This window comes from Oryx dammah, unplaced genomic scaffold (assembly GCF_014754425.2).
Source record: "Oryx dammah isolate SB20612 unplaced genomic scaffold, SCBI_Odam_1.1 HiC_scaffold_17, whole genome shotgun sequence".
Lineage (NCBI taxonomy): Eukaryota > Metazoa > Chordata > Mammalia > Artiodactyla > Bovidae > Oryx > Oryx dammah.
The window spans coordinates 33786187-33812970 of NW_024070201.1; the positions used below are offsets into that span (position 1 = coordinate 33786187).

General features: G+C 44.9%; 1 protein-coding gene across 3 annotated transcripts in view; it reads left to right on the forward strand.

The window, feature by feature from the left end:
* Nucleotides 1-26784, forward strand: part of SERGEF (secretion regulating guanine nucleotide exchange factor) — a 256202-nt gene that overhangs the window by 50279 nt on the left and 179139 nt on the right. For 2 of the 3 annotated variants that reach the window (XM_040258285.1, XM_040258286.1), the window contains exon 9: nt 7390-7556. In XM_040258285.1, the coding sequence (XP_040114219.1) occupies nt 7390-7556 (167 nt within the window). Of the gene's footprint in view, nt 1-7389; nt 7557-12163; nt 12326-26784 lie in introns of those variants that run through there. The other variant, XM_040258287.1, reaches the window with a different exon arrangement.

Below are 26784 nucleotides of genomic sequence, written 5' to 3' on the forward strand. Positions count from 1 at the left end.
AGTGCTGAAATGAACATTGGGGTACATGTGTTTCTCAATTCTGGTTTCCTTGTACACCACTCATTTTGACCCTGAAAATTTTTACACATCATTATTAAAGTTTAGACCACGAGAATGTCCCAGAGGTCATCTCTCCCAGTCCTCTTACTGTATGGATGGGAAAAGTAGGTCCCAAAGGGAAGGGGAGTGTTCAAGGTAATGTAGTCTTGGAGAGAAGCCTGGCTTAGGATCCAGGTCTCTGAGTCTCTGGTTAAAGCATCTTATCTTCTCCAGCTCACCTTGCTTCATCTCCTTTCCATTGCTCTCTTCCACCCTCTTCCTTTTCACCCTTGAGTTTAAATTTATTTGTGCTCTATGATGCGATGTGCCAGATACTATGCTTGCACCTAATAAAAATCCCAAAATCCAATGGTGAAACTTCAGTACTCTTCTCTTATTGTCAGTAGAAGCAATGGCCCAAAGATATTGGTAGCCGGCAGCTGGCAGAGAAGATTTGGCAAATCGGTAGAAACTGGGAGTGGAGCAATGGGAATCCTGGGTAAGGCTGTGGTGTTGAGTTGAGGAGGATAATAGTAATAGGGCTAACATTTACTGTTATGTGTCATGCACTTTATGAAAAAGTATCCTTGCAACAGCCCTACAAAGGTGTTCTTATTCCCATTTTTCATATGTTGAGTCATTTGTTCAAGATTATAGAGCCAGCAAGTGACAAAGGTTAGTAGTGCTGAGCAAGAAGTAGGTGAGTGGAGATGGTTAGATTGTTCATTTGTTCATTCAGGCAACAAATATTTTATTGAGCATCTACTCTGTGCTGGGCATTTTTCTAAGATACAGGAATGGGCAGACACAGTGCCTGCTATCATGAGCCAACTCTCTGGAGGGGAGACAGACTTTAATCAACAGTCCTTCTAATGAGTGTACATTTATAAACTGAGACAAGTGCTCCCCAGATGAGGAAAGTGCTTCTCTGAGATCATCTCACAGAAGAGTCTGATCTGGGTTGAGGACTGAGCAGAGCTGCAGAGTGAGTAGGAGTTGACTAGGTGAATGAGGTGGTGGGTAGAGGAGACAGTGGGATGAAGGGAAGCAGTGTAGAGGCCTTGAGAAACAGCAGGATGACACGTCTATCCGAGGGCAGTAGCCTGGTGTGCTGGCCTCCAGCCCCTGTGCTCTGAGCTCCCCTCTCTGTTCTCCTCTCTCCTGCTTGGTGACTCTCGGGCAGTTAGCTCTGTGTTGAAAACTTCTTGGTTTTTATCATCAAGTGCCTTTTTACAAAGTCTCTGTCCACATGGCAGAATGGAGGATGAGTTATAGAAATGAGGTACTTATACTCCAAGGACTTAGAATTAATAACCCTGAGAATAATAGGTGTTTGTAAACAGGTGAATTATAAATATAACTCCTCAGTGCACAGAGGTTTCCTCCGTGTATGTGTGTGTGTGTGTACTCCAGAAGGTGTCATAGCATCCTGGAACATTCCAGGTGGGAGGGACTAAAGAGGTTGTGTGGACTTTCCTCTGCCTGCCCTGTGGGATTCTTTTTGTAACATCCACCTCTATTTGCTCTAACTCCATTTTGATATCTTCAGTGGCATTGTTTCCTCCTGGGACAGATTCTGTTAAGAAAATATGGATGTTCCTTATATTACAGTGTAGTCTATCTTCTTGTCTCCTTCAGGACCCCTTTTCCTGAACAGGGTGAAGATTCCCCTTCCCCCGAGGACTGATGATACTGTTGGCGCTGCTTCTCGCTGCGCCTGTTGCTGTGGCTGCAGCCCCTGCCTTTACCAACATCTCGGGCAGCCCCCTGGATGGTAAAGGAAGCTGGCTCCGTGAACATTTCCCACCCAGCCCCCTTCCCGAGTCTGCTCTGACTCCACAGCGTCCAGGGCTTGGCATCTCATCTGCTTTCCCCTCATTTATTCCCCCTTTATTTGTATTTGACTATTTGTTAAGATGCTTGTCAAAAGGGGCTTATAAAAGGCCCAGAGGATTTAAATAACTTAGTAACGAAATAACATTTCCTGAGTCCCAACAGTGGAACCCCAATCTAGCATCTCTGCCCCTTTGTTCCTTTTCATGGCATCACCACCTTCCCACTAACCTTGAAGTCCTGAAATCAAGAGTGCTGTTTATCTCCTCCCATCCCCTTTCTCTCACATCAAATGGGGTATCAAGCCTTGCAAATTCTTACCTCCCCAGCCCCTCGTGACTTCAGCCTTGGTCGTGGCTGATACATCTCAGGCTTGTGTCACTGTGGTGGCTTCTTTCCCTTCCTTCCTTTCCTTTTAACTTACTCCTACTATGACTTTGCTTATCCCCTCTCCTCACCCCTAGAACCTTCTCCCTGTCAGTAAGAAGGGGCTGGTAAGAGTACCTATCTCATGGTGTTGTTAGGATACTACATAGAGATGGTTTAGAACAGTATGTAGAGAATTCCTAGAACAGAGTGTTTAGGCACACAGTGGGTGCTGTGGAAGGAAATGTTAGCTGTGAGTGTTATTACTGCCCCCCTAATTCTTTGAAGATGTCGCACCCCCAAGTCACTCATTCCATCAGACCCTACCTCTGCCCCAAAGTCTGCAGTCTGAGACTGAGAGCCCATGTAGCAGTGAGCATGCCCTAGAGTGAGCGTGCCCGATGAACTGCCAGGGCGTGGGGACAGAAAACTATGATGTCTTTTGTGTTTTTATTTCATTCTGTAAAGTTTTCTACCTTTGGAGTGTGTTTTATACTCAGTTCAGTTCAGTTGCTCAGTTGTGTCCTACTCTTAGCGACCCCATAGACTGCAGCACACCAGGCTTCCCTGTCCTTCACCATCTCCTGGAGCTTGCTCAAACTCATGTCCATCGAGTTGGTAATGCCATCCAACCATCTCATCCTCTGTCATCCCCTTCTCCTCCTGTCCTCAATCTTTCCCAGCATCAGGGTCTTTTCCAGTGAGTTGGTTCTTGCATCAGGTGGCCAAAGTATTGGCCACTTTCACTTTCATCAAGAGGCTCTTTAATTCTTCTTCACTTTCTGCTACGAGGATGGTGTCATCTGCATATCTGAGGTTATTGATATTTCTCCCGGCAATCTTGATTCCAGCTTGTGCTTCTTCCAGCCTAGCGTTTCTCATGATGTACTCTGCATAGAAGTTAAATAAGCAGGGTGACAATATACAACCTTGGCATACTCCTTTTCCTATTTGGAACCAGTCTGTTGTTCCATGTCCAGTTCTAACTGTTGCTTCCTGACCTGCATATAGATTTCTCAAGAGGCAGGTCAGGTGGTCTGGTATTCCCATCTCTTTCAGAATTTTCCACAGTTTATTGTGATCCACACAGTCAAAGGCTTTGGCATAGTCAATAAAGCAGAAATAGATGTTTTTCTGGAACTCTCTTGCTTTTTCGATGATCCAGCAGATGTTGGCCATTTGATCTCTGGTTCCTCTGCCTTTTCTAAAAGCAGCTTGGACATCTGGAAGTTCACAGTTCATGTATTGCTGAAGCCTGGCTTGGAGAATCTTGAGCATCGCTTTACTAGTGTGAGGTGAGTGCAGTTGTGCAGGAGTTTGAGCTTTCTTTGGCATTGCCACCTTTACTTTTATCTTTATCTTTGCACAAAAGTATCTAATTCACAAATTTGTATAATGCAAGTGCATACTTTAATAAATAAATGAATATATATGTGTATATATATATATGGATATATAATCAGTGGTATGTTGAAAGTATTTTGCTGATAGAAGTGCAAGCAAACAAGTCTTGAAGTTCAGGTCCAGACCCTGAGCCTGGCGTTGCCCTGTGGTGGCCCCAGCCTGGCAGCCCTGACTCGCCTCCACCTCCCAGCCTCACGACCGTCACATTCTCCACCTGCCCACCTCGTGCTTTTGAATTTCTGTCATTGCTTCTCCCCTCCCCCTGCTCTTGGAGTGTTCTCCCTGATTTTCTCGTTTTCTTTTCCTGTCCAGAAGTTTGCCTTAATGCCACCTGTTCCATCAAGCCTTCTGGAACAGTTCCAACTTGGAACGCTCCCTCTAAGTTCCCTAGACCTTCCTTGTCAATACCACTCATCTGGCCCCGTTGCTTTCTCCATTGCGTTGGGACCCTTGGCCATGTATGTTTCTTGGTTATCCTATGTTAACTCTCACATGGATGTGCCTTTAAATTATAATTTACTTACTGACTTTATTTTGAGGTGTATATTGTTTCTCCCATTTATCTGGAGATACACACCTATACTTGTTGGATGACATTAATGTATCTATTTTTTTTTTTATCACAGTAAAATATAATTATTTGTGCTGATGTGCTGTGTGCTCACTTGTGTCTGACTCATTGCGACCCCATCGACTGTAGCCTGCCAGACACCCCGGTCCGTGGGGTTTTCCAGGCAAGAATACTGGAGTGGGTTGTCATTTCCTTCTCCAGGGGATCTCCCCAACCCAGGGATCGAACCCACGTCTCTTGCGTCTCCTGCATTGCAGGTGGATTCTTAACTGCTTGAGCCACTGGGGAAGCTCTGTACTATTATTTACCATAAGGTAAAGATTCATTTGTTATACATCTGGGATCTGAATGTGCTTGGATTTGCCAGCATGCTTCAGCTCGAGGCAGGCAGACATTTATCTACAGTGCATTAATGAACGTCTTTTGTATGTGGATTCATTGTTTTCTTTTACTCCAGGTGACCTAAAAATCGTAATCCTCGTGTTTAATGCCTTTATTTCAGTGCTTGTAGTTCCAAGTTCTGAATGGTCTTCTGGGAAGGAGGCCATTCTAGTGAGGAAAGCTGGATGGTACACAGAACATATCCATTTAATCTGAGCTTTCCCCCTCTTCAAACATTGTGAGAACGGCTGTTTCATCAGCCAGGTTTCATCAGTTTGTGACAGCAGCTGTGTAATCACTGAATCTGCCATTGGTCTTAGAATCAGAAGACAGAGGTTTAAATCTTGCTTTTTATCACCCGCTGGTTTCATGGACTTGATCAAGTCATCTAACCTCTCAAGTGATCTAATCTTATCTGTAAAATAAGCTTAATAATCTATAATTCCCAGAATTCTTATGAGGATTGATTGAGGCATGGTCTGTGAATATGCTAGACCCCTGGGAGGTGGTCAGCTTAAAGGAAAAGAAAAAAGGGATCACTCCCTCTGTCCCCTGTGAGCCTTCCGATGCAAAATGTATTTTGGGGAAAAACAGACAGCTTCGGGGAGTGGACCTACCTGACTGAGCAATCTTAGGTTGGTGCTCGAAGGCTAGCCATCCAGGCAGCCTGACTGTCTCTAATAAAATGTCTGTGGCATCCCCAGGGAGCATGGAGATTAATTAGTTCATTTTTGTAAAGTGCTTTGAAGGTGAAAAGTGCTGTATAAGTGGAATGGTTGAATTGCTATTGGAAATGTAATCATGGTAGCGCCATATTCTGGCAGTCTTGCCTGTCTTGGACATCAGTAATCAATAGCAGAGAAGGTTCTAAGATGTCTTACTTGATAAGAAAGGATTCACTGTGCGGTTTGTGATAACACAGTTCTTTCTGTAGTCTTGTAGTTAGCAACTTGCCAGTTCTTCTCAGTGGAGGAATGCTAGTGTCCTCTAAGAAATAGCAGTCTCATCCTCTGGCTTCTTGGGGCTCTTCTTGCTAAGGCAGCCTGGTGGTAAATCCCAGCCAGCTCAAGCAGAGGGACAGTTTCCCAGTTGGGAATGCTTTGTGGGTCCTGGGCCCTTGAGCTTCTGCCCCGCCCCCACTGCAACCCCACAGAAGTTAAGGAAGAGTTAAGAGACGTTGATGTGGGCCAGTGTGAATAACCAATGCAGAGTGGTGTCATGGACTAGTAGAAGGAGATGTGGCTTAACTGTGTGACCCAGGGCTGGTCACTTCTCTGAACCTTAATCTTCTCACCTGTTTCATGGGATCATAGTGGTTGATGAGTACAGTAATAAAGGTGCTCGCAGGAAGGAGGTTTCTTCCATTCTGAGGAGAATTTAAAAGTCAGGAAAGGTTTTGCAGAACTGGGATCCATGAGCTGGACTCTAAAGTTTGAGTCATAGTTTGTTAGGTGAATGATGTAAGGAAAGGGCATCCATGGCAAAAGGAACAGCGCGTGTGAGGCCAGGAAACAGCACATCTAAATGGACCCTCTCCCTGTTCTTGTAATATATCTGCTACCCCATGGGTTGCACAGACTTGGTTCCCTCTTTGAGGAAGCCAGGAAGAACTTCTTGGTATTGACGTTGGTGTCTGTGAGCAGATTGGTCCCGAGAACTGTATTCCTGCGGAGCCCTGTACCCCTTCACAACTCTGACATTTCCCCTGTGAGTTCTCTGGTTGTTTTTTCACTGACACTATAAACCATAAGTTGAATGTGGGGCCAGATGAAGCTCTGATACTAAAACACAGAGTATGTAGTAGATTTGTCTAGAATTTCATATGCATTACTTGGTGTTTTATCTCTTAAGCAAAGTTTTTCTTTGTTAAAACAAACATGTATAAAGAATTTATACAGCGCACATGGTTATGCATATTTATTGCAGAGAATCTGTTAATAATCTATGCCTCGTCAGATGTTGCATTTCTGTTGAAATAACAAACAAGGCACTTGGTACAACTGAGTAAGTTCGGTGAATTCTCTCTTATCTGGGAGAAGAAAGGCCAGTTCCTTTTTTCCAAACTTCATTTTCTTCAGTCGTCTTTAGCACTGGCCAGCTTCCCAGGTGGTGCATCTGGGGGGTACTGACTGCTTTTCTGGCTCCAAGTGATTTTGTCTTTTTTTCCCCCTCTCACTCCCTTCGCTCTAGCACACATAGGCACTTGCTTTGGGACTGTTAGCATTGCTCCTGTGGATAAGAGCACAGACTCTGGAAGGTTCTCTGTGTTACATGGAGGGGAAGACATGTGCCATTGGTCACTGAGAGGTTGTGGCCGGGGGCAGATCAGGAGCCTGGGGAACCGCAAAGTGGCTGATGGGGGCTCTGGATTAGATGAGAGGGAGGGGAGCCCAAGAACAGATATCATTTTCCCCTGCAAAGTGCAAGGCGGGTGTGGGGAAGGGGAGGGGGGTTAGAAGTGTTACATACAGAGCGGTCGAAGTGTTCTCGGTGGCCATGTCCACATGTAAAAGGCAGGAGCCCAGGCTGCAGAAGCAGCCTCTGTTGGAACCCAGCTTTGGCACTCACCCCTTGTTGGATCTTCATCAAGTCAGACATCTCACCTCTCTGAGCCTCACTTCCCTTATCTGTAAACATGTACATGTGTGCACTTTTTTACAGGAAGATAGGAAGGCCCCTGCTGCGTGATACTGGTACTGAAATGAGTGATCACACATTCTCTTGTAGTTCTTTGCTTACCCGTGGGAGTACAGACATGGAATATAGCCTTAATTCAAGTTTTGTTTTTGTTTTAGTAACCGGCAAGGTGTTCACCTGGGGCCGAGCGGACTACGGGCAGCTGGGGAGGACAGTGGAGACTCATGAAGGTTGGCAGTCAGAGAAGCAGGATCCATCCCTCCCTGGCTCCAGGCCACAGAAGGGCACACCTTCGTGTCTGCCTTGCTTAACGGGAGCAACCGAGGTAGGAAGTGACCTCTTTCCACAGGGGTGATGTGTCTCTCTTCCTTGTCGTTTGGGGGAGTGTTCACTGAAGGCCTACTGTGTGCTTATAGTCCAGGCCATACAGTGAGTTCCACACAGGAGCCTGAAGGGGTCTTTGCTTTGTTGTTCATGTCGAATATGGTAGAAAAGGCAATTACCCAGATGCCTGTACTGTAGGGCAGAATGTCTGTGACTCCTTTAGAGATTCCAGGGACTCCGGGTCCACTTTGGAGGGTGAGAGCTGCAGTCAGGGTACAGGGCTGGGTTGGGCTTTGTGGAGGGCCTGGCTTGAGCTATGCCTTGGAGGATGGGTGAGACTTGAGCAGGCATGAGAGAGAAAGGAGGACTTTCTGGTGGGCACCGCAGCTGCAGCAGAGTCAGGGTGGGTAAGTGAGGAAGGTGTTTGGGGAGCATTGGTGGTTCTGCTTGGCTGGAGCCTGGCGTGTCTGTGGTGGGGAAGATGAGGTAATATCAGAAGGGTGAGTTGGAGCTTTATCAGAGGGGCCTCTACTACTAAGCTGAGTAGTTTGCTCTTCTGTTTATATTTCCCAGTGTAGAAAACACAGTCGTTCAGTTGCTTATTCAAGCCCCTTAGTTCCCTGAAATGTCTTGAATTTCTCCGTTTAAGGCAGGAGTCTTAATTTCTGCAGGGTATGTGTTTCTATTACTAAACTTTATTTTACTGCTGTCCTTAAAAAAAAAAAGAAAAGAGAAGGCTAGGTTTTTTGAGAAGAAGGAGGATGGCCACTCAGGAAATGTGCCTCTGAACCCAAGTTGGCTTCATGTAGGAGTTCAGTCTTCATTGAGTCTGTCAAAAAAATTAATAAGCTAGTGAGACTTCTGTAATTAGCATCAGACTAATTACAACCCTCTCCATACCTAGAGGGCTTCCCCTCCCCCGGGGCCTGCCTGGCCTCCTCCTTCCGGTATGTAGGACGGTTCTCAGTTTCTGCCTCACATCCCAGCCCTGGTCCTCCTGGGTCTTTCCTTGGTGCTGGGTTGAGTCTGTCTGTCTGTTTTTTTCTTTCATTGTAAAGGAACTGAACAATACCAATTTAGATATGATAATGCTAGTAATAAAACCACCTGTTATCTTGCCACCCTAACACAACTATATTCCTTTTTTGCATATACACATGTAGACACTTTACAAAGTTGTAGTGATGGCATTTATGATGTTTTATACTCAGACTTCATTTATTTGATCACAAATGCCTTGCTTTGTTTCTTCCTGGTCTTTGATTACTCAAAATGACTGTCTAATATTATATGGTTTGAAGGTTCTGGGGTTTTCCAAACCATTCTGTGAATATTGGACATTGAGATCATTTCTTTTTTTTTTTTTTAAGTCACTATAGTGAATTCTGCAGCAAATACTCTGTTGAACTCTTTCTTGAAGGGAACATCTTGGGGATGACATTGCAGGGGCAAAGGCCATGAGCATCTTCATGGCTTTTGCTGTATTTCTGTAGATTGTGTTTGAGAGACGTTGACTCCGGTGAAGGAGGGAATGCAGTACTTGAGCTAGTGCTGTCTGCTGAGTGAGGAAGGTGCTGAGAGCTTGGTACCTGTTGCTTCAGACTCTTTTGCTTTCCTTTTCTTTCCCAGAATGCTTAAGATGTAGTGGTCAGGTAGCATAACAGAGGCACACCGGCTTCATGGATTTTTTTGAGTCTCTGGTTTTATTGGCAAGACAAGGACAAGAATACCTACCACAGAAGGTCATCGATGAAAATCACACGCAAAGTTTTTGGCATCCGCCCAGCATGCAGTACCTGTGGGGTCCTTTCTCTTCTTTCCCTTTGGAGCCTTGGAAGGCCCGGCGGTGGTCATGCTATGCAGCCCTGTGGCAGTGCAAGCAGATAGCTGGAGAGCCTCACCTTGATGTGATTTTTTATTGAGCTTCTTGGCAGGGCGGTGTGAGGAGTCAGCTTGAGCTCTGAGCCCTGTAGCTGCTTCATTTCTGTGCTCCCCTCCATTTCCTCTCCAGACTCCGGAAAGCTGGTACCAGTGTGTGTACTCACTGGTCTCTCTGCAGGCACAGACCCCAGGTCGTTTCCTGTTGGTAAATTGGATCTGGGAATTCTCTCTGCTGTTGTTGTTTAGGTCTGGCTGCTCAGGCAGCTATTTGCTGGAGGCCCAGAGCTGTAAGCTGCTAGGAGTGGGTTCACCTTAGGGAAGACCAGAGCTGTAATAAACCAGGGGAATACCCTGGTAGGGGCTTGGCCAGGGAGGTGCACAGACACCTGGGGAGACAGTAACAGCTTTGGACTAAGCTGATTCCTGACCAGAGTAGCCCATAGCTGACCTGTTACCTTCTGCTATGTCCAGGGATAAACAGAGGGAGGAGGGAGCTATCTGGGCTGAGGCCTCAGATAGGATGTCTGCCCAGGAGGATCCAGAGAGACAACCAGGTGGGAGAGGAAGGCACAGCTGGACTCCGGTCTGACTGACCCCTCCCACGAACAAAGGAAAGCAAATAAATCCTGTGTAACTTTGTGGTTATTATGGCCCAGGAAGCATGCTAAATGCTTTACATTTATTCTTTCATTTTTACAATAAACTTGGACATAGATGTTATAATCACTGTGGTAAAAATAAGGAGACTAATGAGTTAGTTGCTGGCCTTGGATCACACAGTAGGTAAACTGTGGGGCTGGGACTTGGACTTGAAGCTCTCATACTCTCTGTAGAGATGAAACAATGTTGCCTGTGTATGCTCACCCACAGGGAAGTTCTGGGAGTCAGGATCTCTGATTCTTTGAGAGTCCCAATTCTTTTCTTCTGAGCCCTGTCTTATCTCTAGCCTGAGAAAGACTGAGGTTTTAGACCAGACAGGCTGTGGTTCAGTGTTCTTACAGTACTGAAGACTGTGTTTCATGTACTGTCAGCTTTGCCTTAGGTACTGGCCCTCTCTAACCATTCTTGGAAAATTCCAGGGTGATCACAATGGTTGGAATTACCCCCATGCACATGTCAGGGTAAGGGGGTGGGTAAACTGGTTTGTCTGCTCCCTGCCAGCAGCCTTTTGCTTTCTAAGTTCCCGGTGGGGCTACTCTCTGCTCATTTCCTGTGGAACACTGCTTCCAAACTCCACCCAAAGGGAGAAGCCCACACTTCCCAGTAGGACAGAAATATCTGTACTCACTTAGTGGGTTCAGTGGGGCTCCCCCAGGATTCTGAAGCAGCTAGAGTAGGGTACCTGTTATGTTAGTAGAACTATCAGGAGACATTCTTGACTAAAGGTCAACAGCCTCTGAGGGGACAAGGTCCAGCTTGGGGTTCAGAAGACCTGGGTCTAGCCATGATTCTTCCTTGACTGGGTAAACTTGGGCAAAACCCTTTCCTCCTGTACCCACCCCCTTTTTTTTGGAGAGTCGTTCAGTCATGTCCAACTCTTTGTGACCCCATGGACTGTTGTCTACCAGGCTCTTCTGTCCATGGAATTCTCTAGGCCAGGATACTGGAGTGAGTAGCTAGCTGATCCCTGCTCCAGGTGATCTTTCTAACCCAGGTATCGAACCCAGGTCTCCCACATTGCAGGTGAATTCTTTACCCTCTGAGCTACCAGGGAAGCCCAAGAGTACTGGGCTATCCTTTCTCCAGTGGATCTTCCTGATCCAGGAGTTGAACTAGGGTCTCCTGCATTGCAGGTGGATTCTTTACCAGCTGAGCTACCAGGGAAGCCCCACGATTCTGCCCTGACTGGCTAAACTTGGACAAACCCCATTCCTCCTGTACCCTTAGTTCTCCAATATATAGGTTAGGGTTGTTAGACCAGGTGATTCCTAAAGTTTCTTATACCTCTTAAAGTCCCTTCCATGTCTGATTCTTATTTTAAGGAGATGATCATTACTTAAATTTGTAATGACTCCTGCCTCTAGAGTCCCTAGGTGTCATAGCCAAGGTCACTCAACCCCAAGCTGCTGGCCCAACTTTGTCAGATCTGGAAATGTTGGCTCTGTTCTCTGCCCTTGTTTCTCATCCCCGGGGCCTCCAGTTCCAGTTTAGGTCATTGGGACTTGGATGCTCCCACCTGGCCCTCCCAGGACTTGCAGTTCGGCTCTGACTCCCATCCCTGTGGCTGTGACCTCATTGCTGGTAACAGCAGACCTGGGTGACTCCACGTTCCTACATCCCCCTCCTGCCACCCCCGCCACTGGTTCTGTGTGTGTTATCCCATCTTTGTGCATGTCTCTTGGGTTTATCCCTTTCTTGGCTTTGGGCTCTTGCCCATTCTGTAGGCAACCGGGGGAACATTGGTTGACACCTACCATATGCTTACTTTGGATCACACAGTGGTGGTGGCTGGGGAGGTGGGTACAAAGATAAATACTCTTTGCCATCAAAGAATTTCCAGGTGTGTAAATAAATTCCTTACCATGTAGAGTGAAAAGTGCTGTGGGAGATATGTGCAAAAGGCCAAGGGAGCAGTGAAGATGGAATGATTTACTCTGAAGACAATAACCAAAAAAAAGTGTTTGGACTGGGTTCTTAAAGATGAATAGGAGTTTAGCTGAGGGAGAAGGACATTCCAGGCAGAGGGGACAACATGAACTAAAGCCCTGAATCTGGATCTGCTTTTAGCTCCTGGACGGAAGGTCAAGGAGCGGGGTGGCTGCCCCGTCCAGTGGTCCAGCTGAGGTTTATAGTCTGGCTGCCTGTTTCACTTGTTCCATCACTGCCATCCATCCTTCTGGTAGGAGTCCTGTCTAAAAGAAAGTAACTCTCATGTGCATTCTCTCTCTCGATTCCAGTGTGATGCTGTGAAGTAGGCTAGAATAGGAATGTTTATCCTTGTTTTATAAGTGAGGAAACTGAGACCCGGAGAGGCTTGCTGGGAATTAGGAGAAGACCTGAGACAAAGAGCCTGCTTCCCACTGTTTCTGAGAGCCTGGCTCTGGGCTCCGTCTGTAGCCATGGTCCTGAGTCATGTTCCTGGTTTAAATTCTGCCCACGTCTGGTTGAAGAGCACCAGATCCCAGCCAGGGAGCTCAGTGCACACGTGCACGTGTGCACATATGCAGCCATTGGAGCAAGAAACATGGAAATAAACAAAAGTTGAACCAGGGATTGGGTAATTGTCAAGCTCAAATGTCACCAACCCTCATTTTGCTACAGGACTGAAACTGTTTGTTGGAGAATCAACCTGTGCACAGGGTCTAAGTGAAATCTGTCAGAATGAGTGGGAAAGAAGCTATTTTTAGTTTGCAGAGTCACTCACTCAGCTGTGTTAGCTGAGGTTTGAGCCAGTCCCCTACGCTTTCCACAGTGTTATTTCTGAAGGAGAAATACCACTTGAATGCTGTGTAAAACCCATTAATGAACCTGGAAGTTTCCAGGGTGTCTTTGTCCTGCATCTCCCTCAGAAGGCTGCCTTTCCTGAATGACCTTCCTCCTTTCCTATATTTAATACATTTCTAATTTTAAGTTTGTGTCAAGACTGTGGGACTTTGGTGCCCTAAATAACACAGAAATCTACCACCAGCAATCAGCTGAGTCCAGAGGGCTCTGACAGAATGGAACACAACCTGAAAAAGCGTCCCCAAGTAGCTTTCTGGGAAGTAATCCGCAGCATCCTGGCTCCTCTTTAGGGGTGGGAGGTCTCTGAGACCAAGGCGTCTGGCTGCCCAAGCTGTCCGCGTTGGAGCGGTTTCAGAGGCCTCCCCAGATGCAGGGGGCAGTGTTCATCCAAACAGGGTTTCGTTGGAGATTAAAAAAGCTAGCACATCTATGCTGTAGCTGCTGACCTAACCAGAGGAGAGAAACACAAAACAAACCTCAAAGCAGGGAGCTGGATTTGTTCGTGTGAACACTCAGGAGAGAGAAGGAGTCACCAGTCAGGGCTGTCTTGTTTGAAATTGATGGTCAAGGATCTGATGCAGAAGCGCTTATTTACTGCCCGCTGTTTTTCTTATTTATTTGTATTTATTCACCTCTTCTCACTGAACTATATAAGATCCAGGAGGGCAAGGACCTTATCATCTCGTTCAAAGCCATGTTCCCAGTGTCTGGCATAGATCCCGGCACCTCAGAGGTGCTTAGTGGATGTTTACTGATTGAACACATCGAGAAAGAGATGGTTTCCGAGGCTGCGGTCCTCTTCAGCTCTCTTCAGCTTCTCCCTCTCTCTCTCTGTCGCTACAGTCTGTGCTTCTCAATCCCAGGCCAGTTCCGGAATAAGCACTTCCATGTTCTCAGGTATTTGGGCATCAAATGTCCAACAGAGCCAGAAAATGGACAGACCTGTAAAATGCCCAAGCAACCTGGACATTTCCTATGAAGTCTGTTGATGGCGAGCCTTATCGTCTTTTAGTGTTTAACAGTTGACCAGTTTATGCCTTCAAACATGTTCAACTTTGGTTTTTCTTCTTTTATCCAGCAGATGCTTATGTCTGCCTGTCTGTCTGAGCACTCCATGAGCCGAACGGGGGCAAGAGAGCAGAGTGGGACAGGTCCTGTCTTAGGAGCTTGTGAGCTGGTGGCAGGGCTAGGTAAAAAGTTCATTGCAGGACAAGCAGAATGTGTCAGAGGCGGGAGAGAGTCTGACATTGAAACTCTGTTGATCCCATCCCTTCCCCTGCCCTCGGGGACCTTGTTCTTTCTTGCATTTTCAGTCCCTGTGGTTCTTTTGGGTTCTACAGGGTTGGGGTGGGGTGGGGTGGTGGGGGTGGGAGGTGGTGACTGGAAAGACTTCCTGAATTGGAAGCTTTGACATTAAATTAGTTCTCAAGGGAGTTAATGTGAAGTAACAGGGGAATCTTGGCAAGAACTTGCATTAAGAGGAAAGCAGAGGAAGAGCAGCCAGATAGAGATGATTATTGACAGGAGAGGGAGAAAGCGAGCCAGGAACTGCAGCGTCGCAGAAGCCTGGGGGATTTCAGCAGGAGGTCAGGGAGCTGGGAACCCTAGACGAGACCACTGGCCTTGGCGATGGGGAGTGGGGATGATGCATCAGAGACAAGCTTAGGTGGAAGCTGACGCAAGGACGTGGTACAAAGGGAAGGCTGAGGAGAAACCCAGCTGCAGGCGTGAACAACAGAATCAGGAGATTCGTTGGTCAAAGGAGGTTGAGGACGAGCATAGACACTTGAAAGGAGAGCTTGGTTTGTTAGTTTTATAAGCTCGGGGAACCTGGGGTGGGACAGAAACCTGAATGCAAGGATCAGAGAGCAGGGAAGAGAGAAATCTTCTGAGGACAGAGGCAAGGGCGGGGGGTGGAGGATGTGGCTGGAACAGGGCTGCCAATGCAATGAGGCTGAAGAGGGACATCGCTGTGAAGGGCTTGGTTCCAATAGGAAGGAAGGATGCTTTCTCTTTCAGCACAGGCATAAAGAGAAAAGGGGCTGTGGGAAGATGGCAGTTTTAAGGTGGAGAAGAACAATGCTTCACTGAAGTGTGTGCACCATTTGTTGTCATGTTTTATCTTAGTTTCGTTTATTTATCCAGTCAGTGTTTACTGCATCCTGCTGTGGGCCAGGCACAGTGCTGTGAGCCAAGTTCTCACAAAGAAAAGGCAAAGTTGCTAACCCGACGCTGTAATACCATATTTATTAGTAATACAGTCCTTACTAATTTGTCCATCTCTAAATCAACCTGGAACTCTTTGAGGGCCTACACTGTCTTATTTATTTTTATATAATTAGGCCAAGGCTTGATACAAAGTAAATCATCAGGAGAAGTGCACTGACACAGTGCAAGAACTCCTGTTGGGGGGCATAAATCTTGCTTAGATCAAAAGACAAATTGTCTGCTGCCGTGATGAGGTTAGTGTGAGGAGGCTTCCAAGGAGGGATAGTTCGCTTTACTCTGCAGTGGGTGCATCCTGGTAGCACTCTGCAGACTCCAGACTGGGTCCTTGTCTTATGAGGAAAAGCAGCAAAGAGAGGACCGGCCTCAATGAGGACTGGCACAGAGATGTTAACTCATGACCACGGTCAACCCTACTGCTTTCTGGAGTTGGATCTCTGGTGGACAGAGGCTTGAATATGGAGTGAAACCTGGGTTGGAATTTCTGCTCTGTCACCTATAGTCCATATATCTTTGGGCCAGTCAAAACCTCTCCAAGCGTTAGTTTTCTCATCTACAAAATGGGAGTAATAATATCTAGTTTACCTTGCCCACAGGATTATTGAAAAATGCAAATAAACTATATAAGGGCTCTTATGAACTGTAAAGTGCTGTACAAGAGTTACTATTGGGTTCATAACATGCGAGCCACTCTGTACTTCAGACACATGTTTTGTTATAAGTTTGAATCAGAGCTGCTCTTCTGTCTTAATCACTTGAGATCTTATGAGCTACAAAGAACCATCCTAGACCTTGTGGCAAAACTTCTTAGAATCGTGAAAGTGAAAGTTGCTCAGTCGTGTCCAAGTCTTTGGGAGCCCCACGGAGACTATACAGTCCATGGAATTCTCCAGGCCAGAATTCTGGAGTGGGTAGCCTTTCCCTTCTCCAGGTGATCTTCCCAACCCAGGGATCAAACCCAGGTCTCCCACATGGCAGGCAGGTTCTTTACCAACTGAGCTATGAGGGAAGCCCTTAGAATCATAACCAGTGGAAATACTGGAGGCCAGGTACTTGGAAATCCGTGGCCAATCTCCATGCAGTTCCTGGGAGCGTGAGTTCCTGTCTTTTGAAGTAGCCATCAGCATCCGCAGCAAGGATGTTTCCAGCGCTTCCTCTCAGCAGCAGAGGAAGTTCATCAGGGCTGATTTAAAGTCCCAGTGACCTCATGTGTCACCACCACGCTCTGCAGCATTACGACTGCCCCAGGCTGTGCCCAGGGTCATCCTGGAGCTGACCAAGCTCTCTACTGTTGCCTTTGACCTTGAAAACCGGGCTGTCCCAGGGTAAAAGTAAATCATGCTGAGGTTTAGAGTGAAAACAGGAGCCAATGAGGGTTCAAAGAAAGCTGCAGTGGTTTGATGAGAGACGTACAAAGTCTGTGAAGGCTGAGTGAGCTGTAAGTGAATCAGTCGTCCAGGGGACTAAAACTACCTCCATCTCCACCACTGTTCCTCTAGCTTGGACCCCTACTATCTGTTGATGACAATGACCACCCCGTAGTTGAGAACCCCTTGTTTCTAGCTGGGCTAATTCTGGCTGCCTCCACCCAGCTGCCAAAATAATGAACTAAAATATAAATCTGACCATGTTAGGATCTTATTTTTAAAAAACATTTAAAAAAATACAGAAAGCATCCTTTCCCACAATAAACACTTATTGGAAACCCAACTGGAAAACTTTACATGGAAGAAACTTAGCTGAGCCTTCAGGATATAGTGGAGAATGAGACGCAACCTCTGCCCTCAAGAGGTACAAGAAACAGAGTCCCTGATCCCCACAGCGAGTGTGCTAAGAATGCGGTTACTAGAGCGTGAGTTTCAGAATTGTTGTTGGCCTTGTTCACCACTGTGTCTCCATCACCTTAACTAGTGCCTAGCACACAGTAGGTCATCAGCAAATAATTGTCTTGGGGATGAATATACTTTTTAATGGCTTCCCATACAGGATGAAGTCCAGAATCTCTGACTTGTCCTAAGAGATTGATCCTGCCCCTGTCAATATCCAACCTCACCTTCTATCACTCTCTCCCTTGCACTTTGCGACTCATCGTGGCCAACCAGAGAAATCATGTTGTTTGATACTTCTGGGTCTTTGCATGGATTGGTTCTTCTGCCTTCCTTTGCCCTTGGCTGCTTGGACAACTGCTGCCTGCTCCCCCTACCCCCAGGGAATAACAAGGGTGATGTCTTGTATTCATCTCAGTTTCTCTGCCATCCAGCTTGACAGACTTGTCTTTTCTTTCAAAGTTTTCCTTCATTTGGTGTCATTACCCACCTGCCTTGACTCTGTTGAGTTGCTTTCCACTTTCTCTCCCTTGTGCCTGAGATCTCTTGAGATTCCAGCTCTGGAATTTGGTAGGCTGCTGGAGGCCTGGCTTCTTGGCTGTGATGAACTCTGGCCTTCCTTTTGCCTTTCTTAAATGCCTTCTCCCTCCCACACTGATCCAGTCCAGACAGCTGGATCTCTCTGCCAGTTCTAGCAGAGGACTGGGACAGGAACCTTACCCTGGATTTTGCCAGTCTCATTGCCCGGGGAATAGATTCTGTGTCCTGGACCCCTTGTCACTGTTTGGGACCTTGTTTGGAATGGCTGGTTCCCCAGTAGAGTGCCAAGTGTTTAATTCCAAGGGTTATCACTGCTTGGAGCTTCCTGCTGGAGGCCTTCTTTGGTATTGGCAATGGCCTGAATCAAGCCTCTCTTTGCCAGTTCCTTTGGATATGTTATACTGAATGGTTGCCTTAGGAACCAACCCTGTAGCTACCCCTCTTCCCCAAGGTTAATCCCGTTCAGTTCCAGACTCTTCTTTGCCTCCAGTGTCCTGAGCTGTTGAGGCCTTGGCTGGTAGGCTCCCCATGAGGTAGGTAAAGAGAAAACATTCTCATCACTTCCAAGGAAGCAAAACCAAGCCTTTCTTTTGGCATGTAGCCTTAAGAACCCCAAGACGCCAGGTCATTTGGTAGTGGGACCACCCAGTTATGACTAGAAGGAAGAAGTTAGTCTTTGTGTGATTCTGGAATTCCCTTCTGTGAGGCAGTGGTTCTGTCTGTGGGAGCTCTGCAGGTGGTGGCCGCCACCTCCTGCATCTGCAGCTTGCTATTTGTATGGGAGCTTTTTTTACTGGATGCCTGGTGTCATCCAAGATGGGGGAGACTGACTGTGGTAGCAGAAATGGAAGGAGTCAGAGATGTCTTTGTGAAAAGAGCAGCTGCTGTGACAATCAGCCGTGAATCTTCTGGCTTTTCAGAGGGGCCAAAAGTGCAAGGAGAAAGGAGAGCAGGAAGCAGAGTCGAAGCCACTCATAGGTGCTGGGGCCTGCTTGTCGCTGCCTTTAGGACCTTCCAGGCACCACTTCAGGAGATCCAGCTGGCTGGGGACAGTTGTTCATGGCTGCTGATCAAAATATATGTGTTGCTGTAGCCAGCACTGCCGGGATTGCTTGAGGAAAGTTCCTCACTCTAGAAAGATAATTTAGTCATTGTTGAGTATCTTCTCTGGTTTTATTTCCATGGGAGCCCTTTTGGGTAAGATTTTTTTATTTCATTACTAACCTAGAGCATGCACATCATTTGAGGATAAGAGTCTGTGTGAAGGAGCAACCAGGAGGAGAAGGAATTGGGAGAATTAAGTGACTTTACATTGTCATTTGATTTTTGGACAAACTGCTCTGAGCCTCTGATTTTGCATCTGTCAGATATAATACTGCTTATTAGGCCTGCTTCTCCGAGTGGTTGTCAAAATGATGTTATGAATGTGAAAGTATTTTATAACCATGAAGCAACAAACAAATGTTAGTTAAGCTGGTTGATTTCTTTGTCATATCCAGTCTTCTGTGGGTTTTTGGGCAACTTCCATTTCTTACAGCTCTTTGGAAATTGTTGTCAGTTGTCATAGAGCTGGAGTTTGATATGAATCATTTCCGTGATTCTTGGGTTCCTCTTTATCCATTATTACCTGTCAGTGCATTTGAGCTGTGGACTTAGAATGTGACAACAGGGAGGACACAGAGTTCTACAGCTTTCGAAATGGGATGTGACTGACGGCATGAATCTCCTACAGGTAAGAGCTGAGACCGTGAGAGCAGAAAGATCTAGGGGCAGTGTCACAGAATAGTTGTTGTCCAGGCATCTTGAATCTTTGGGAGAGCTTCTCATAGGAGATGAAATTTGCAGTCTGGGGGAGACTGAATTTGGTAGGTGAGAAGATCAAGCCTTTTAGGCTCCTGAAAAATCTATGGGAAGCGGCTGGTTGCTTCTGAGATGATAAATGTGGGGATGGTGTTGGCAGGCTTGGGTCTGAGCACAGAGATTAGCAATTAAGAAAGACATGATGGGGAACCCTAGGATTTGTTTTGTTTGTTTTTAGGATTTTTAAGAAATAATAAAGGCTCCTATTTGTTGAACACTGACTATGTGCCATCCATCATACACTGTATAAACATGCCTTTCGATTCTTACCGCATTCCCATGAAGCACTATACTATGTTATTCCCATTCGTAGATGGGGAAATCAAAGCTTGGGGAAGTAACTTATCTGAGGACACAGCTGGGAAGTGGCAGAGCTACACAGTGGCTCTGTGGCAGTATCATGGAAGAATGGACATCCAGGTGACTGGGTAGTGGTTGTGCAGGCTACAGGGCAGAGGTGACTGAGAATGGTGCTCACCACCACCACCTCCTAAACGGCCAGATGGTGCCAGAGGAGATAGAACCTGTGAAATTCATTCTCCCCTCTTTGGTATCTGGGCACAGACTAGGCCAGTGGTGCCCTTCCTTCCCCCAAAACTGCCACTTTAAAGCTAGGACAGTGAAATGAACCTTTGAAGAGTTAGGAGGAGTTATTTTAATTGCTCAGGGTCCTTTCCTGAGCTTTTATTTCCATTCCTAGTGGCAATGAGCCATGCTGTGTAGGGCCACCTAAGACGGATAGGTCATGGTGGAGAGTTCTGACAAAACGTGGTCCACTGGAGAAGGGGATGGCAAACCACTTCTGTAATCTTGCCTTGAGAACCCCATCAACAGTATGAAAAGGCAAAAAGATATAACATAGATGAGTTTTGGCGTATTTCAACCCCAGCCCCCTTACCTGCAAGTCCAAGTTGTATGACTTTACAAAATTCAGATTAGAGCTTACCCAGTTGATTACCTTAGACAGTTACCATTTCAAATGTAAGCTACCTGAGGACAAATACCATGTCTTGGTGGTGGCTGTATCTTTCGTGCATGACGCAGTGCCTAGAAAGCAGTAGTTGCTTCAGTTCCAGTTATGGAATTGAATGGAAACCTCTCCTCAGAAGTCTGAGTCACTTGTTACTATTTGGTTTTACTCTAGCATCTAATCACCTCGTGTGTGGTGGTCTTCCAAGGAAAGCATATGGTGCTGCAGAGTAGACACTGTATTTTAGGATTTGGGGGCAATCTCGTACCCTGGTGGGCAGGGGACAAGAGGCTAGGTCACACAGCAGGTGCTTGGAGAATCCTTAGGGGTTTGAGCTCCACCTACTCAGAAGCAGGCTTGGACAGGTCTGCAGGTGGGTAGCTGCTGATTGCTAACAGAGTTGTGATGTATTCATTCTGGAGGAAGAGGAATGGAAACAGAACACTGACTCCTCTGGTTGTCTCAGCTTGAGGGTCATTGAAACAGCAGGAGCTTTCTTAGTCTGCAGTGTTCCATTCCTCAGATGCTGATGTAAAGGCAAGAGCACAGAGGCAAGAAAATGGTGCATTTCCCTTGGCACCCCTCAAGGTGAAAATTCCGCTACTGCATGGCGACTTGTGGGAGCAGTTCCATAGTTACTACTATGCAGGCATTTATCATTCTGCTCCCCGGGCACATTTTGCCAAGCTGCATTAATTTCACCATTTTTTCCGACACTCACCAGCTCTGTGGTGATGATGCATCTGGGGGCCGAAGCCTTCCCCATCAGAGTTTGCAGTGTAGTGAAAAGAGCAGTGTCTTAGCTATAATGCCAGCAGGTAGCATCCTCTAAGTCTCAGTGGGGTGCCAGGTTCTTTGCTAAGCCTTTTAATCCTCATGACAACCCAGAATCGTTGCGGTTATTATTCCTCAGTTTTTAGATAAGGAGAGTGAGGCTTGGGGGTGGTCACTTGTCCAAGGCCACATGGTTAGTAAGTGACAGAGTTGTGATTAAAATCCAGATCCTACTGCAAAGCCTAGGCTGTGAAATAACCAGGATTGCATTTCAAACTTGAATGTTAATTTTCTGTGGGGCTTGGAGTCAGAGAATCTGCTTCCTGGGCTTCAGCTTTTAGATCTGTGTAATGACAAGCAATTCCAAGGTATTTTCCCAAGCTCTAAGGCCACTACCAGAGAAGGAAATGGCAACCCACTCCAGTATTCTTGCCTGGGGAACTCCATGGACAGGAGCCTGGCAAGGTACAGTCTATGGGGTCACAGAGTCAGACACGACTGAGTGCCTAACACACACATAAGGCCACTACCATTCTGGTTTGGTTAGAACTCTTCCCTATCTGGATTTCTTTTTAGCTTTAAAACTTTTTTTGTTGTTGTTTCATAGGCTAGTTGCTATGTATTAATTCCACAGAAACAACATTAACAACATTAATATCCATAATTAACAACATTAATATCAGGCAGTTAAGAATATATATTATGTAAAATAATATATATCAGTACTCTCCTTTAGAACTTTATATGGTAATGGAAATGGTCTGCATTGGTTCAATGCAGTAGTTGATAGTATAATAATATAAAACCAAGCAGAATATGGGTTCTTCCATTCACATCTCATCTTTAATTTGTCTCCTATGTTCCAACTAAGTCTTCTGATTTCCATGTTGATTTTTCCAGAGGTCTAATACTTGATATATTATTACATTTGTTTTATGCTTTTAACTTTCAGCACACCCAAACGCACAATATTGCATCATTATTTTCCTGCCTGTGAGGCATATGGAAAAGATGGATACTGTTATGTGCATTTCACAAATAAGGAAACTGAGATGCAGAGAGTTATATATGCTACCAAGAGCTAAGTAAATACTTTTTGCATGAATAAGTGACTTACCTAAAGCCATTTTGGGAGCAGTAGCACCAGGATTGGAAACTCAGATCTTCTGATTCTCAGCCAGAGTTTCTTTATCACTGGTGTGTCAAGCATAGAGAGACTGCTCATGAGGGAGAATTCTTTTAATGTTTGATATGGGAGTTTTTCTTTTCACTTGATATTTTTCTGTATTATTTGATCTTTAACTCCATATAGGTGTCATCTTAATTGTAATAATAAAATAGATGTTTGGAAAAATTATAAGAAAAAGTGAAAGTGAAAGTCACTAAGTCATGTCTGACTCTGTGACCCCATGGACTATACAGTCCATGGAATTCTCTAGGCCAGAATATTGGAGTGGGCAGCCTTTCCCTTCTTCAGGGGGTCTTCTCAACCCAGGGATCAAACCCAGGTCTCCCGCATTGCAGGCAGATTCTTTACCAACTGAGCTATCAGGGAAGCCTGAGGCTGCTTATCAGAGCTATTCCTCTTTTGTAGATGTGAGAACGCTCGTGCTAGTCAGATAGGCAAGTTTTCCATGTGGTATCTGTGGTGAGAAGAGGTTTGAATCCTCATCTCGATTCCATTTCTGGTAATGGTGAAGTAGTTCTTTTGGAGCAGGCCCCACAGAAAGCAACTGTAAACTCAGGTAAAATGTAAAATATAACCCCATGAAGGAAGTGGAGAGTGACCAAAAACAGGCCTATTTTTCACAAGATCCTGAAAGTCAAGGACAGACTGAGGAACTGTTCCAAATTGAAGGATTCTAAAGGGGTGTGGCTTCTAAATGAAATATACCATTGTGAATTGGAGCCTTTGTTGTACAGGACTTTAGTGGAATGATGGGAGAAATCTAAATGGAGTCTGAAGCTGTGTGGGTACTCACATATCAGTGTTAATTTTTTAGTTTTGATAGTTGAATTGTTGTTATGCAGAGAGTATTGATGGTTTTGGTGACAAATACACTCACATGTTTTAGATTGATAGGGCATCAGTTTGGTAACTGGCTCAGAGATAGTTCAGGGAAAAAAAAATGGAGAAAGAGAGGAAAGGGAGCAAAGATGGTAAAATGTTAATATTTGGAGTATAAGAGTGTTCTTTATATAGTATTGCAACTTTGCTAGAATTTGTTTCAAAATATATAGTATTGCAACTTTGCTAGAATTTATTTCAAAAAATGATTGAAAAACTTCATGCTGAATTTCCTTAAAAATTTTTTCTGCATCTATTGAGAGATGATCATATGATTGTTATTCTTCAACTTGTTAATATGATCTATCATGATGATTTGCAGAAATTGAACCATACTTGTGACTCTGGGATAAACCCCATTTGATCATGCTGTATGATTCTTTTAATGTCTTGTTGAATTTAGGTTGTTAATATTTTTGCTGAGGACTTTGCATCTATGTTCATCAGTGATGTATGTGTGTTAGCTGTTTAGTTGTGACTAACTCTTTGCAGCCCCATGGACTGTAGCCTTCCAGGTCTCCTCTCTCCGTGGAATTCTCCAGGCAAGAATACTGGAGTAGGTTGCCATTCCCTTTTCCAGCGGGTCTTCCCAACCCAGGGATCGAACGTTGGTCTCCTGCATTACAGGCAGATTGTTTACCGTCTGAGCCACCAGGCAAGCCCTGGCCTGTAAATTTTGTGTATGTGTGTGGTATCTTTGTCTGATTTTGGTATTAGGGTGGTACTGGCCTTATAGAATGAGTCGAGAAATGTTCCTTCTGTGATTCTGGGGAACAGTTTAAGAATATACGTGTTGACTCTTCTTTAAGTGTTTGGTAATGTTTAAATTTACCTGTGAAGCTGTCTGGTCCTGGACTTTTTGTTGTTGGTAAGTTGTTTATTTATTTTTCTAATTTGATTTTATACTGGTAATTGGCCTGCTCATATTTTCTATTCCTTCCTGATTCAGTCTTGGGAGATTGTATATTTCTAAGAATTTGTCCATTTCTTCTAGGTTGTCCATTTTATTGGCCGAATAATAATGAAAATTTGTAGAAGGCAGCCAAAGTAAAGCTTTTGGGGAAATTGATAATTTTAAGTGCACATATTAGAAAGTGTTCAATTCAGTGACTTAAGGTTTTGCCTTTAGAAGCTGAAAAAAGAAAAGTAAGCCCCAAGTAAGTAGAAAGAAGGAAGCAATAAAGATAAGAATAGGAATTAATGAAATAGGAAACTGACAAAGAGAGAGAAAAATAACAAAGCCAAAATAATTCTTTGAAAATATCAACAAATAACTAGCTGGACTGATTAAGAAAAAAGAGAAATATATGTTTCAAAAAAAAAAATCAAACTCATAGAAGGAGAGTAGAATGGTAATTGCCAGGTGGAGGAAATGGGGGGATGTTGGTCAAAGGATTCAGTTATGTGGGATGAATAAATTCTAGAGATTAACATGTAGTATGGTGTGTGTGTGTGCTAAGTCACTTTCAGTCATGTCCAACTCTTTGTGGCCCTGTGAATTGTAGCCCACCAGCCTCCTCTGTCCATGGGATTCTCCAGGCAAGAATAGTGGAGTGGGCTGTCACAACCTCCTCCAGGGGACCTTCCCCACCCAGGGACTGAACCCTTGTCTCTTATGTCTCCTGCATTGGCAGGTGGGTTCTTGCCACTAGCACCACATGGGAAGCCCGTGTAGTATGGTAGCTATAGATAATAATACTGTATTATATACTTGCGATTTGCTAAGTGAGTTGTAGATCTTAAGTGTTCTTAACACACACACAGTAACTATGTGAAGTGATAGGTGTGCTAATTAGCTTGATTGTAGTAATCATTTTACAGTATATATGTATATCAAATTCCATTGCACATCTTAGATACATACAATTTTTATTTGTCAATTATACCTCAATAAAGTTGGAAAAAATTTTAACATCCATTTGTGATAATAACTCTAATTTTGGCAAATTAGAAATAGAAGGGAACTTCTACAGTCTAATAAAGGGCATTTATAAAAAGAAAATGTCATAATTAATGGTAAAAAATTGGAAGTGTTCCTTTTAAGATTAAACTAAGGCAAGTGTGCCCTCTCTTAGCATTTTTATTAAACCTCATACTGGAAGGAGATTCTAATGAGTTCCATAAGGTAAGAAAAAGCAAAATTAGGCTTAAAAAAGAGAAAGGAATAAATCTGTTTTTATTTGCAGATGAGATGATTGTTGACACAGAAAGTCTTAAGGAATCTAGAAGATAACTTTAGATAGAAGCAAGAAGTGAATTTAACAGAGTAAAGGCTCAACATTCAGAAACTGATTTTTTTTATACAGCAGCACCAAAAAATTGAAAGATCTTAAAAGTATTATTTTATGATTATATTGCAAAGCATAATAAAATATTCAGGTATAAACTTAACAAAAAAAATCTGAAAGATTTTTTAAGAACTGTGAAACAGTGCTGTGAGAAGTTAAAGACCTAAATAAATGGAAAGATAAATAACATTTATGGATTGAAAGACTCAGTATTGTCAGTCCTCCCCAAGTTGATATATAGATTTAAAGCAGCCCCAGTCAAAGAGGCTTTTCTTGGGGTAGAAATTGACAAACCGATTTCAACATTTATACGGCAACATAAAGAACCTTGATTATCCAAAGCAGTCTTGAAAAACAAGAAAAGTTAAAGGATTCACATTACCTAACTTGAAGGTTTGCTGTAAAAGTACAGTATGTTAACAATAAAAATGAAAAGAATTTGATTTACAGATTACAATGGAATATTACTCAGCCATAAAAAGGAATGGATTCAAGTCAGTTCTGATGAGGTTGATGAACCTAGAGCCTGTTGTACAGAGTGAAGTAAATCAGAGAGGGAAAAACGATTACTGTATATTATCACACATATGGAGTCTAGGAAAATGGTGCCGATGAACCTATTTGCAGGGCAGGAACAGAGACACAGACATAGAGAATGGACTTGCGGACACAGTCGGGGATGAAGAATGGAATGAGCTGAGAGAGTTGCATTGAAACATATACACTACCGTGTGTAAAACAGAGAGCTAGTGGGAAGTTGCTTTGTAACACAGGGCGCTCCACCTGGGGCTCTGTGACAACCTAGAGGGGTGGGATGAGGTGAGGGGTGGGAGGGAGGCTCCAGAGGGAGGGGACATACATACACATGGCTGATTCATGCTGGTGTATGGCAGAAACCAGCACAATATTGTAAGGCAATTATCCTCCAATTAAAACTAAATTTAAATTAAAAAAATTAATTCATTAAAAAAGAGAATCTGCCTGCCAATGCAGGAAATGCAAGAGACACAGACTTGATCCCTGGGTCAGGAAGATGCCCTGGATTAGGACATGGCAACCCTCTCCAGTATTCTTGCCTGGAAAATTCCATGGACAGAGTCTGGTGGGGAGTCCATGGGGTTGCAGAGAGTTGGACATGACTGAGCACGCATGCATGCACACTCGAACTCGGGGAAGACAAGTGCCTGGCCCACGGCTGCGCAGCAGGCCAGTGCTCGAACTCGGGGAAGACAAGCGCCTGGTCCACGGCTGCGCAGCAGGCCAGTGCTCGAACTCGGGGAAGACAAGCGCCTGGTCCACGGCTGAGCGGCAGGCCAGTGCTCGAACTCGGGGAAGACAAGCGCCTGGCCCAC